The 14,814-nt window shown below is 38.1% G+C and overlaps 1 protein-coding gene across 2 annotated transcripts in view; it reads right to left on the reverse strand.

The window, feature by feature from the left end:
- The window catches only part of LOC127801836 (serine/threonine-protein kinase TOR), a 109,240-nt gene that overhangs the window by 69,501 nt on the left and 24,925 nt on the right, over positions 1 to 14,814 (reverse strand). For both annotated transcript variants that reach the window (XM_052337282.1, XM_052337281.1), the window contains exons 15-25: positions 14,688 to 14,783; positions 14,183 to 14,313; positions 4,653 to 4,755; positions 4,392 to 4,574; positions 4,239 to 4,331; positions 4,020 to 4,055; positions 3,433 to 3,531; positions 3,250 to 3,348; positions 2,976 to 3,138; positions 2,747 to 2,871; positions 2,584 to 2,636 (exon numbers count right to left, since the gene is read on the reverse strand). In XM_052337282.1, the coding sequence (XP_052193242.1) occupies positions 2,584 to 2,636; positions 2,747 to 2,871; positions 2,976 to 3,138; positions 3,250 to 3,348; positions 3,433 to 3,531; positions 4,020 to 4,055; positions 4,239 to 4,331; positions 4,392 to 4,574; positions 4,653 to 4,755; positions 14,183 to 14,313; positions 14,688 to 14,783 (1,181 nt within the window). The remainder of the gene's footprint in view (positions 1 to 2,583; positions 2,637 to 2,746; positions 2,872 to 2,975; positions 3,139 to 3,249; positions 3,349 to 3,432; positions 3,532 to 4,019; positions 4,056 to 4,238; positions 4,332 to 4,391; positions 4,575 to 4,652; positions 4,756 to 14,182; positions 14,314 to 14,687; positions 14,784 to 14,814) is intronic.

Below are 14,814 nucleotides of genomic sequence, written 5' to 3' on the forward strand. Positions count from 1 at the left end.
CCAAAGTCAATTTTTTACCTTCAATTTCCACTGTCACCTCTAACTTGTCAAAGTCAAAAGTCAATGGACTCACAGCTTTCATCCAATCGACTCCCAAAACAATGTCACCCCCCCCCCCCCCCCCCCCCTTACCTAAACTCCAATACCCTCAAATCAGCCACAAACTCTACCCCTTGCATCAACCACTTCAAATTGAGGCACTTGTGATAGCTGTACATTCTATTCCCATTTGCCACCATCACTGATAGAGGGTTCGTTTATGCCAATTTGCACTTGAGACTTGCAGCAGTAACTTTATTCAAAAAGCTATGGATGCTGTCGTTATCTATCAGCACTGCCAACCACCTTTTGCCCACCTGCCCTTTAACTTTAATGATTTTTCCAGTGGGCCCTCCCTTCAACGCATGGAAAGAGATCTCACCCCCTTCATCCCCTTGTGCCTCATCTGCATTTTCCTCAACTACTTCCTCTTCCTCTTCACCCTCTTCATCAGAACCCTCCTTTTTTAGCATCAACCTCCAGCATAGATGCCCTGGACAGTACTTCTCTCCACATTTGAAGCATAGGCCCAATTGTCTCCTCTGCTCCATAGTTTGATTCTTGTTTGCCCCTTGACTCGTGGCATTCTTGGCTCCCCCCTTGACCTGCTCCCCAAGTTACAGCCTTGAAATTATCCCCAAACTGTGGGTTTTGACCTTTGCTAGGCTGTCCACACTTTATTCTTCTTGAATATTGCCTTCAATGTCAGTTCTTGCAGCCTGGCTTTCTCTGCCACTTGTTTAACCGATGATGACATCATCATCTTCACCATCGATCGCAACTCATCTTTCCATCCGCTAATAAAGCTTGACACAAAATAGGGTTCGGTCAAGCTTGGTTGGGCCATCCATATTAATCTCCCCAATTCTTCAAACCTCTTTAGGTAGTCTTCAACCAACCCCTCTTGCCTCAATTTGTTAAATTCCTCCACCACGTCCGCCACGCTCTTCTCACCAAACCGGCCACACAATTCTTCTAAAAATTCCCGCCAAGTCATTGCTCCACCCTTAGCTTGCCTCTAACCTTGATACCATGCATCGCAGTATCATTGAGATACGCTGTCAACATAGTCACCTTCTGCTCCTCACTAATCAATTACAATTCAAAAAATCTCTCACAACGGCAAACCCACCATCTTGGTTTTACCCCCTCAAAGATTGGAATTTCCAATCGAGGCAAGGGCGTATGGCTAAAACCCGAAGGGCTAAAACCCCTCACCTGATTTTCCCACTCCCACGCAAGCCTATCTTTTGCCGCCCACAATCCATCCAGTCTGGGCAGAATACCATCACAGTCCAAGATCGATTCAGGACCCAATCTTGGGGGAAAATCCTCTGGCAGACAGAATTGTGGTAAAGTGGACATGTTGAACATGCTGCCAATTCTGCCCTTTCTTGGCCCTTATCCAACTCACATATGCTATCCTTCAAGGCCGCCATATCCTCCCAACTTTAGGTTGCATTCTCTTTACTGTTTTCAAGTCATTTTTAGTTTTAAATTTTTTAAAATAATGAAAACGCATTCTCTTTACTGTTTTTAAAAATGTATTTTTGAAAACAAAAAAAAAAAATTGTAAAGAAAACTCAAAAGAATCAAAAGTTGTTTTGAGTGTTTTCATCCAAAACAAACTCAAAACTCAAAACATATTTATTTGTTTATTTATTTATATTTTATTATTGTAATGGAAAAAAATATTATAAAATTCATTAACTTTAAAATGTATATATTTTTTTAATAATATATTAACATTAAATATTTTTAATTTATTAAATAATCAAATTAATTGAATAAAATATAATTAAAAAATTATTTTCAAAATTTCAAAGAGAACGCGTTTTCTAATTTTCTGTTTTGAGGAATAGTTTTTTAAAATAACAAAGAGAACGCGTTTTCAATTTTCTAAAGCAGACTATCAAAACAGAAAACTGAAAATGAATTCAAAACTCAAAACTGAAAATTGAAAAGCAAAGAGAACGCAACCTTAAATTTTCATGGTTGTCATGTCCTCTCGTGTGCACGACATACAAGACTCCAAAGTCTCCAAGCGAGACTAAAGTTGCTTCAGTCGTGTGCCCTCTGCCATGGCTTGGGTCATTCGCCCACCCCAATCACTTCTGACCGTCCATACCCGTCGAACTCCTCTATCGTATGTCATGTTCTACCCCGCCGTTGATTCGCAGCTGGGAGCCACCGAAGATCAGTGGCTCTGATACCAAATTGTCAAGCTCTTAGGTTAAGGGCTGGGCAATTGGGCAGAATTTCAAGAAGAATTCCGATTTGAAAGACATAATTTAGGGAGAGATAGAATGAGAGAGGGAAAGAGAAGAGAACGAGAGAGATAGAGAGAGGAATCGAGAAGAATGAGAGAGAAATTATGTTATTCATCAAGCATGACTCTTCCCTCTACAACACCCTACTTAATAGGCACGTAAACAAACCGTTGAATGGCTAACTGCCACTCCCGCTAGTTACAACAACCCCTCTGTTAGTTCTATGGTTACAATCATATATTCATAACACAGATTTAGGAAACAAGAAACATACCCATCCAAGACTAGCTTCAAGTGATGAACAAGTGATGATATGTGACCACTAACCTGACAAAAGTAGGAAAGAAAATAGTAAGAGGAAAACAGTTGACACAAGTCTCAAGAATATTGGATGATCTTTCAACAAGCTCAAAAGGTCTAAATCCACATTTGAATACCTGCACACGAGGGATCAATCTTGTGAGAGTTCTAATAGCAGCACGTCTTACATCCACTGAAGCATCCACTTTAAACAACCGTATGAGTGCAGGAAGTAGTAAATGCATATGTTCATCCAAAGTTCCTATGATGTGAACTCATGTAAGAGATTTTCGAGGAGGTTGGAAGAATATTAAGCAATCAAATAAGTCAGTCACAAATAAGATCACAGAAAAAAGATGAACTAACCACCAAACACTTCAAGAGTATGGAGAATATCAAGAACGTAAGTGTAGTCATTAAAGCGTTCAGCATCACTAAGGACTTGAATACAGCACGGAAGAATATCAGCTAGATACGTTCTGAATTCATCATTGAGGGCCAAGCACAGTTGTTCCACTAGATGTAATATCTAAGGATATAATCCAAAAAACATAGGACCGCCAATAACACAATAAATATAAAAATTAACTAATTCATTTTCCAAAGATGAATAAAGATTTACCAAAAAGAAGCCACTTACTGGGGATCCATGCACAGGACGGTGAGCAGCTGGCAAACTAAAGGATGACCATAGTTCAGATATCAGACATAGCAACTCAGGTAGATATTTCCTAATATGCTGCAAATTCAACCAACTTCAATACATGCTCAGAACAATCATGCAATATGAAAAGGAACACAATTTCATACAAGTAGATTTCACCTGACGCACAATAGACACCAGGGTCCCAAGCTTCCATGTTATAAATTCTTTCAGACCATCTTCACACGTACGAACAATGTGAAAGAGATCAGGCAACACCTACAGATTAAAAAAAAAGTGTGTAGAACCCAGAATATTCAACCCCAATCACCCATCACTAAAGCAGCAAGGGATTTAGCACAACATGTGAACTTGGAAAACTGATTTGGGAAACAAATTCTTGCCATGGTCTATCCGTCATTGATGTTTAGTGATACACTTCTTTTCTCTAGGTAAGCACAAAGCAGAAGTTTAATCTTAAAAGGCATCTAGAGAGCAAACCATTATAATGACAGCATTATTCCTGTGTAACAACATTCAGTCATTCATAGTTGACCACGTAGCAAACACAGATACCATAATTTCACAGATGGTCGGAGCATTCATAGGACCAAAGTTCTTAAGTACATCAATCACACATAATATCTCATTCCTTAAAGCGTTAATAACCTAGGATGCAACAAATAAGAGTGTTAATAATCTAGGGAGCAACAAATCAATATTTGTAGGAAAATTCAAATTGATCTGCAAGATTATAATGTACATACCTTTGGCAAGTATGGGACACAACCAAGACCCATTGACTGCGTTTGCAGAACAGAACAATATGTCAGCACTTAAGATAAATTTTCCCAAGGCAATAGGGAACTTCAAAGATGAGAAAAGAAAAAAGGAGTGTGTGTGTTTTTACTTTTTGGGTTTTTTTTTTTTTTTTTTTTTTTTGGGGGGGGTGGGGGGGAACTTTTACTCCTTATCACTAAACATACCTTGAATATAAACATGAGGGAAGCAACCACTTTTTGGTGATAACTAGACAACGAAGGATCTCTAAGAATCCGCATGAGGGAATTGATAGCAACCTGAAGAAGTAGATATGTTAGATTTAGCAAGACTTGCTATATTTAAGGTTTGAGTTTTACCGTCGAATAATAATCTTCTGATGTTGCAAAAGATGGCCAGAGGTCCATAGGCAATTCATCAATAGACCGGATGTGTTGACCTGTATCAGTGGCTGTGCGGGTAACTTCACCATGAGAACCTTGCAAGCTTTGCTGATTCCGCTTATGTGCATGAGGATCTAAGGCACCCATAATACCAAGAACCTAGCATCCAGAATAACTATAGCATAAAAATAAACATAAAAATAAATAAATAAAAAGTGTAGCTCATGCAACAACTACCTTTAACACTTCTCGTCTGGTAGACCATGCTAGCTCACCATTCAGCAATTTCAAGAGTAAACCAAGCAACAGTGGGTACTCATTATATGGAGTTATGACATATCTGTCACCATTACCAGCCACAGATTATGAGACAAGGATATAAAAAGTAAACCACAAACATAGTACTAAAACCATCCTAATTATGACCATTGCCCCCCCCCCCCCCCCAAAAGAAAAAAGAAAAAAAAAAAAAACAGAGAGAGAGAGAGAGAGAGCCGCAGTTCAGCAATGGAAGAGTAGTAGAGATTACACACTGCTTACACAAGTACTGATCAATACAACTTTTGCCCTTTCTCCGAAAGTTACAAGGGAGGGATGACTGCAACAGAGAGCAATCATGAAAAATGTGGGAGCGAGAGGGGGCACCATGAGGGCCCTAGATCTCCAATTTGCCTTCTAGGAGAATCACAACGGGCACTATACAAAGAGGAGGGGAAAGGTTCTCCTCTTTTAATGGAAGCCAAACCCAGCTGTTATTCTACCAAATATCCTATTTCTGGAGGAATAACAATCAACTGCCACCACATCCTTACCCTAACCAACTTGAAGAGATTAGAGAAACCCTCATACAATGGTCTATGGTTATGGTCATGCCCACAACCCAACCTCTAACCTTGCCCTAGAACTACATACCAAATCTAAGCAAGATCTAGTTGAAGAAAATGCCCAAACTCACGATATCTTTTGACATTTATAAGGGAGTTTTAACTCTCTTGAAACACAACCCACACACCCACTGCCAAAGAAAAGCACCGCACACTTGGTGCAACCCTCTTCCACAAGTCAATTCTTCACCATCACAAGCCTCTAATTTCATTTCCTTCACACATCTTCATAGAAAATTCACCCTCTCTTAGTTCAACTTGCCTCCCATCATTGGGAAGGCAAATTTTTGCCAAATGCAACAACTAAAAATTGAATTCATCCCCAATGCTAGGAAAAGAATTTCTCTAGCCTTCTCCTTAAGAAAACAAGGACGGTAAAGAGAGACATCATATCGTGGGGAAGCTCAACCTTCTCTTAATCAGTATGAGCTTGCCTACTTCAAATCATCTCTTGCACTTTGAGGTGGGTAATTACAATTGAAGCCATATTTTTACCATCTCCAATGTTCATTGGACAAAGAAAAGCACCGCACACTTGGTGCAACCCTCTTCCACAAGTCAATTCTTCACCATCACAAGCCTCTAATTTCATTTCCTTCACACATCTTCATAGAAAATTCACCCTCTCTTAGTTCAACTTGCCTCCCATCATTGGGAAGGCAAATTTTTGCCAAATGCAACAACTAAAAATTGAATTCATCCCCAATGCTAGGAAAAGAATTTCTCTAGCCTTCTCCTTAAGAAAACAAGGACGGTAAAGAGAGACATCATATCGTGGGGAAGCTCAACCTTCTCTTAATCAGTATGAGCTTGCCTACTTCAAATCATCTCTTGCACTTTGAGGTGGGTAATTACAATTGAAGCCATATTTTTACCATCTCCAATGTTCATTGGATGATGGCAACTTCTATTTCAGATTTTTTTTTTTTTCCCTCCCTTGAAACAGGGGCTTCTGGCCCGTTTCCTGCACAAGATTTGGCTTATTGTTCATCTTTGTGTGATGTGACCCATTTGGATGGAACGTAATTGTATAGCTTCTGAGGGCCTAATGTTTTGTTGCCTTTTTGAAGGGAAGCATCCTTCTTTCCCTTTCTATTCCGACAAGAGAGGTTCATATTGTAAAGATTGAGCTAGGGCAGAGAGTAGAATGAAAACAAGATGAGAGAAAGAATGCTCTGGAATTCTGATTAGTGAATCGAATGAATACAGAAACAAGACTAAGCTGATTTTATACTCAGCCAAGTCTAGACTACAAGCATAATAAAGAAAGCTAACTAAAGGCGCAAAACAGAAAGCGCAAGTTTAAAATAACAGCTGCTACAACTGAAAGCAAAATATATAACATAACTGAATAACAGAAAACTAAAGCAGCTTAGGTTATATTTTCTTTAACATTCTCCCTCAATGAAAACTCCCTTCTGACCAGCTGCTTTCCTGCCTCTTGCTTTCCTGCCTCTCCTTGAGAAATTGAGACTGTTGAAATAGGTGACTCTTTGAGATTGATCTTAGCACACAAATCCTGAAACCGACCTCTTGGCAAACTCTTAGTAAAAATATCAGCTAACTGATGTAAGGTAGGCACATAACGAATTTCAACCTCACCATGTTCAATCTTTTCTCGCACAAAATGAACATCAATCTCAATATGTTTAGTGCGAGAATGGAAAACCATAGGTTTTGAATGACACTTATAACCTAGCTCTGAAAATAGTGATTGTAACCATAAGATCTCAATCACACCCAGTGCAACAGCTCTATATTCTGCCTCTCCCACTGATCGAGCAACCACAGATTGCTTTCTTGAACTCCAAACAATCAAATTTTGACCAAGAAATACACAAATTCCACTAGTGGAGCGTCTGCTGACTTTGCAGCCAGCAAAATCAGAATCAGTGTACACAAATAAGGGTAAATCAAGAGGTGTTGGTGAGAAAAAGAGACCTAGACCAAGAGTAACCTTTAGATATCTAAACAACCGCTTACAAGCTTGCCAATGCTGATGTTTAGGAGAGGACAAGAATTGGCTAAGCTTATTTACAGCAAAGGAGATATCAGGTCTGGTGTAGGTAAGGTATTGCAAAGAGCCAATGATAGTACGATAAAGCGATGGATTTTCAAAAGAATCACCTTCATCTATTAGTGACACAGCAGAATTCATAGGAGTATCACATGATTTACAATCTTGCATATCAGCTTTCTTCAATAAATCCAAAGCATACTTGGATTGTGTAAGATAGATTCCAGAGTGATTTCTATGAGCTTCAAAACCAAGAAAATAGTGTACTGATCCAAGTGTTTTTAGAGCAAAATTTGTATCCAAATCATGAATAAACTTTTCAAGAGCTGCTGAGTTAGAACCAGTGATTAAAATGTCATCAACATATACCAAAGCAAACAAGACAAACTGAGAAGTTCTTTTAATGAATAATGAGGCATCTGAAACAGCTCGTTTAAATCCCCATGATTGTAAAGCTTCTCTCAACTTAGTGTACCATGCCCGAGGTGCCTGTTTAAGACCATAGAGAGATTTTCGGAGCTTACAAACATAAGGACACAGGGAATCAATAAATCCTTCAGGTTGAGACATGTAAACATTTTCAGTCAAGTCTCCATTCAAAAATGCATTATTAATGTCTACTTGCTGAATATCCCATCCAAAAGTAACAACCAAAGTAAACAAAACTCTAATAGTTGGTGCTTTGACAACCGGACTAAAGGTTTCAGCATAATCAACCCCCGGTGTTTGAAGAAAACCCTTGGCAACCAACCTAGCTTTGTGTTTAAGAATAGTTCCATCAGGATTATACTTTATTCGATACACCCACTTGCAACCAATAATGTTCATATCCTTAGAAAATGGAACTAAGTCCCAAGTTTGATTGCGCTGTAAAGCAATAAACTCATCCTTCATAGCTTTAACCCATTGTGAGTCTAAAAAGGCTTCATTGACAGAACTAGGTACTACGAAACTAGTTAGAACATGAGGAGAAGTAAGTTGGAGCTGTTTGGTCTTGGACCGAGTAAGCATAGGATGAACAGAAGGAAGGGATTCAGTAGGATATTTAGGATTACGTGCTGCAGGTTTGGAAGAAGGCTGAGGAACTAATGGAGTAGGAGGCAAAGTAATAGAATTCTGAGATGGAGAAGAAGTTGCATTGCTTGGCATGGAAGAGGATACCGGAGGTACTACTTCAAATGGAGCAGAGACTGGAAGAGACTCAAGGAAACGAGTAGAAAAACCAGTTGAAGTAGACTGAGATGTAGAAAGGGAAGAAAATAAGCTCTGAAAGGGAAACTCATTTGAATTAAATTGCACATGACGAGATATATAAACTCGACCAGATGGATGTAAGCATTTATAACCAAAATGTATATGACTATACCCAATGAATATGCATTTGGTTGAGTGAAAAGCAAATTTGTGCTTATTATACGAACGTAGAAAAGGAAAACAAGCACATCCAAACGGTTGCAACATCATATAATTTGGTTGCTTGTGGTAAAGAAGTTCAAAAGGAATTTTAAACTGAAGAGATAATGAAGAAAGCAAATTAATAATATGAACAGCTGTTTGGAAGGCATCAACCCAAAATTTTAATGGCATGTTAGCATGAGACAGCAAAGTAAGTCCCATTTCAGTGATATGCCTATGTTTCCTTTCAGCAACACCATTTTGCTGATGAGTATAAGGACAAGTGAATCTTGGTTGAATACCACAGCTATGAAGATAGGGTAAAAATGCCTTAAACTCTCCTCCATTGTCTGTTTGTAAGGCCTGTAATTTTGTGTGAAACTGAACTTCAGCAAGTTTGTGAAAGGTTACAAAGGTGGACAAGGCATCTGATTTAAGTTTCAAAGGGTATAGCCAAGTATATCTGGTATAGGCATCAACAAAAATGATATAGTATCGATGTCCTTCAATGGACAAAGTAGGAGAGGGACCCCACAAATCTGAGTAAACTAATTCAAGAGGTTTCTTTGCTGTAATAGGACAATCAGCAAAGAAAAGTTGATTAAGTTTGCCAATTTTACATGAATCACAAAAGGAAACATTCGAATGAGAACAAGGCAATCTGATTTTATTAAGAACAAAACGAAGTACATTGAACGATGGATGACCTAGCTTTGCATGCCATTGATTATACATTCGCTTAGTTTGTGCTAGCTGAACATTAGGTGACAGTCCAGAACAGAGTGGAAGCTGCCCCTTACATTTATTTGAGTGAAAAACATTACAATCAGAAGAAGATGTATTGCTAGAAGTAGAGTTAGACTTAATAGTCTGAGCTGAAACACAAGGCTGGGCTGAAGCACAAGGAGCAGCAGAATTAGGAGCAGCAGAATTAGTTGCTGAACTCAGTTGATATAAGCCATCCTTAAGACATCCTTTGAGTAGCACCTCCCCGGTATTCTTGTCCTTAATCAAACAAGAACTAGAGTTAAATTCTGCTACAAGATCATGATCTCTTGTAAGTTGAGATACACTAATGAGATTCTTTTTCATGGAAGGAACATGTAAAACATTTGACAAAGAAATGTTGGAAATAGGTGCAGTTTGTGTGAACAAATGTCCAAGACCAATGTTAGAAATTGGAAGTTGCTTACCATTACCAACTGAGACTTTGTCATTCCCATTGTAAGGAGCATGGAGTGAGAGATTATTAAGGTTTGAGGTTATGTGATTAGTGGCTCCTGAGTCAACAAACCAAGCTGGATCTTGAAAAAAAGGCTGAGACAAAGGTGTATTATAATCAATAGGTTGAGAAAAATGATTATAATAAGTTCCTTGTGTAAAACCTAGATCACTCATGTAAGCCTCGTTAGAATCACTAAGGGAAGCTACAAAGGCTCTTGAATCTGGTTGTTGGGAAACCATAGGTGGCCGTCCAAAATTTGAATTCTGTCCAAAATTTGAATTCAACATAGGAGAACTTCTTTGAAAATTTCTATCAAACCAATGATAACATTTATCAACAAAGTGCCCTGGCTTGCCACAAAGCTGGCAGTAAATTCTTTTTCCTTGTCTACCTCTGCCTCTACCTCCTCGATTTATAAAACTTCCTCTGTTTTGACCGAAACCTCCTCTATTATTAACAGAATTTCCAGAGTTCTTTTGAGTGTAAGCAGCCATATTTACTTGCATAGCAGATGGCATAACTGACTCAACATTTACAGTTGACGCTTGTGCCAAATTCTTAGAGTTTAATCTTTGTTCATGCATCAATAGCAAATATTGAACTTTCTCAAGATTTATATTATCCATTTGGTAGGTAATAAGACTTACTACTGTCTCATAATCATAATCCAATCCATTGAGAATTGCAAGAAGCAAATCTTTGTCACTTAGAGGTTCTCCAATAACTGCAAGAGAGTGACCTATAGTTTTGATCTTCAGAATATAGTCATTTATAGAGAAAGAATCCTTCTTAATGGATCGAAGTTGTTGTTTCAATTGAAAAGACTTGGCAATTGTTTGGCGGGAGTATAAATTTTCAAGTGCCATCCATACCTCAGCAGATGATTCATAGTGAATCACCTGTGCCAAGACTTCTTTATCAATTGTTGAGAAGAGCCAGCCAAGCAGCAACTGGTCCGATCGTATCCAATTCAAGAATTCAAGATTCTACGTAGGTGCTGCATCTTCATTTGCGTTCGGATCTGTGATATACTTGGATGGAGGAGGAGATTTGTTGAGGAATGATTGCAGATCAAACGCTCGAATTGTAGCAGAAATCTGCGCCTTCCAGAAAATGTAGTTGTTCGGATCGAGTTTGATAGGTATATAGTTAAACGCTTTTGCCATCGCTGAAAAATCAGATTGCGAGGCTGAAGACAAGGCTGAAAGAGATCGAGGAGGAACAAAGGAGGAAGAACTGTGATCCAAATTGAATGCCATTGACCTTAGTCGTCGGCTCTGATACCATGTAAAGATTGAGCTAGGGCAGAGAGTAGAATGAAAACAAGATGAGAGAAAGAATGCTCTGGAATTCTGATTAGTGAATCGAATGAATACAGAAACAAGACTAAGCTGATTTTATACTCAGCCAAGTCTAGACTACAAGCATAATAAAGAAAGCTAACTAAAGGCGCAAAACAAAAAGCGCAAGTTTAAAATAACAGCTGCTACAACTGAAAGCAAAATATATAACATAACTGAATAACAGAAAACTAAAGCAGCTTAGGTTATATTTTCTTTAACACATATCTTCTCTTTTGAATCTCTGTTTCACTTTTTGGATGAGTGTACGTGGGTTTATAGATGCATAGGCATTTTGTTCTTGGCTTCACCTAGAACTGATTCTATCACACAAAGTTTAGATGTTTCTTCCTTTACATATTGCTTAGGGTTAATTACCAAAAAAGGACCCAACTTTTACCATGTTTTCAATTATGTACATAACTTTAACTTTTTCCAATACTAGGGCCAAACTTGTTGCTAAGATCTCCACTGTTTTGTCTCATCTTGTCACTTGCTGCTATATTTCAATGGCCTCTCCATCAGCTCAATATCAAGAATCCTTTCCTTCATGGTGATTTAGAGGAGGAGGTGTATATGGAGCAACCTCCTGGGATTGTTGCTAGGGGGAGGTTGGCGTAGTGTGTCACCTGCAGAAATACTTAAATGGCTTAAAGCAGTTTTCTCAAGCTTGGTTTGGTAGATTCAATTCAATTGTCCTAAAGTTTGGGTTAGCTCAAAGTGGAGCTGATCATTCTCAATTTGGTTGTCATATTCTCCCGGTGGTATATGTTGATAATATAATTATTACAGGGAATGATGATGTTGGTATCACAAAGTTGAACGTTCACCTTCAACTACAATCTCAAACAAAGGATTTGGGTTTCCTAAATTTTTTTTTATTTTTTTTTTAAGATATTGAGGTGGCTCGATCAAAGCAAGGAATCTCAAAGGAAGTATGTCAAGCCTCGAGTATGAGGCTTGGACAATTTTGGAAGAATCAAGAATTTGAGAAAGAGAGGAGAGGGAGAATTTGAATTAAGAAGAGGGAGAGAATCAGAGAGAGAAATTAGGGAGGGAAAGATCCAAATGTATTCATTGATAGATCCCATCCTCACATACAATGCCCATTTATAGGCTCGCCCAACTAGTTGTTATCACAACTGATTCCTTCAAGTGGCCTAGGCAGAACCGCCCGCACATGCAATCTATTATAGCCATTCTGTTATTACTACTTATAGCTATGCATCTCTAGTTTATTACACATAAGCCACTAGGCTTGTGACAAAGTACACCTCAGATATGCTTGAGAAGACAAGCATCCTTGGATGTAAGCCTATAGAGACTCCTACATACCCAAATATCAAGTTGCTTCCACAACAAAGGGAGCCTATTTCTAACCCTTGGCACTATCATTGATTAGTTGGCAAGCTTAATTACCTTATAGCACTCGTCCTAATATTTCATTCATTGTGAGCGTGGTAAGTCAGTTTCTAAATTCACCTTGTGACCGAGGATGCAATGAGTATTCTTTGATAGATTAAAGGTGCCCCTGGTTGCAATGTGATGTATTGAGATCATGGGCATAGCCAAATTGTGGGATATATAGATGCTGATTAAGTGAGATCTCCTACGAACAGACGATCCATATATGGATATTGTGTATTTGTTAGTGGCAATTTAGTCACTTGGAAGAGCAAGAAACAAAGTTTTGTTGCTAGGGGCAATGCAGAGGTTGAATATAGGGCAATAGCCCTACCAACTTGTGAGTTAATGTGGTTAAAACAATTAATTGAGGAGTTAGAAGTCATTAAGGTCAAATCTATGCAGTTGAAATGTGACAATCAAGTTGTTAGGCACGTTGCTTCAAATCCTATATTCCACAAGAGAACCAAGCACATTGAGATTGAATGCCATTTTATTAGATAAAAGGTGCTTCCCAAGGATGTTGTTATAACATTTGTGAGCTCCAATGATCAATTGGTTGACTTAACACCAAGTCACTTAAGACATCCTCATGTGAGTGACATTAGTACCAAGGTGGGCATGCTAAATATATATGCTCCAACTTGGGGGGGCATGTTGAAGTGTATATGTATATCGTAAGGGGTATTCTAATTATGGTACTTAACATACTCTTGTATATACATTTTGGAGACATTATTTTATTCCTCCACATTTTTAATTTGTATTAAATATGTACTGCCATCAACCTGCTGTTAAAAGAGCTGGTTAATTTTTTATGTGTCGTTCTCACTCAAATGATGTGGCATTAAAAATATGAGTAGGAAAAATGAGGTATGAGATGCCACCACACTTCTCACTTTAGTCCACTGTGTTTAATCAATTTGGAGGGAAGTGAGGTGGCATCTCAAACCACCTCATTCCACCAACACATTTTTTATTGCCACATCATTTAAGTGAGAATGAGCATCAACAATTAACAACCACTTTTAACAGCAATCCGACAATGGTACATATTTGATACAAATTGAAAGTTTAATCCTAGTATTGAAAAAAATAGAAGTTCAATACATAATTGAAAACACAATAAAAGGTACATCTTTATGGTAATTAACCCTATTGTTTATTATCCAAAAAAAAGAAAGTAAATAAGCTGGGTTTTGAGGATATCATCTTCCTTTATATACTATCAATTTTTTATCACAAAAAATCAAAAACAAAATCTTCAACAAAGGCCTCCATGAACAAGCTAAATTTATATTTCTTCTAAAAAGAAATTATAACTGCTTCTTGAGGGTCTCAAGTCTTCTAAATATCCATTCCAAGGTCTCATTCTCTTCATCTTTTGAGGACAAAGAGTCACAGGACAGAATTTGAAATTACCACCAATTCTCAAGACAAAATTGAAATTGTATATAATCATAATAGTAAACAAAAAGGAATCAGATGAACACATGGCGTACCCTGTACTCTGTACAACTTGGCCAAGAGTGGCAACAGCTACTTCACGCTTCATGGCGGCAGCTCCATCTAACAAAGCCTCAACAATCAATGGCATAAGTTCAGGAATATATTGTCTCATTGCAAAACCACCCTGAACAAGCAGAAGATTTTGGTTAGGAGCTGCTTAGATGAAAACTGAAGTGTATTTTAAAATGTATTTAGATTTATAAGGTCAATAGCATCAAACTGTAATTCTCTATTACAACTATAAAAATTTCCAGTTTCACATTCAGAAAAAAGTTGTACTAAAAATGTTAAAAGTCATTTAGAGAGATAAGACACTTTGTAAAGAAATAGAAGATGGATACCCATCATACATCCCCCAAAAAACCAAGTGATAGATATTCGAGCAGGCCCTATCTCCATTCTCTACTCTAGAAAAGAACATCCCTATAAATGCACAGATCAAATCCCAACTATCACATAAAAGCAGTGTAAAAAGATTGTACTACTAAGTTCACCCACCACTTTAGCAAGATCACCAACAGTCACAAGAACTCCACTTATAATGCCACTATTAGCATTCACACCAGGCCCTTCACAAAGCTTAGTCACAAGTGCCTGAAATTATACATCAAATTCAGCTAGCAAG

This window comes from Diospyros lotus, chromosome 5 (genome assembly GCF_014633365.1).
Source record: "Diospyros lotus cultivar Yz01 chromosome 5, ASM1463336v1, whole genome shotgun sequence".
NCBI classification, from domain to species: Eukaryota; Viridiplantae; Streptophyta; class Magnoliopsida; order Ericales; family Ebenaceae; genus Diospyros; species Diospyros lotus.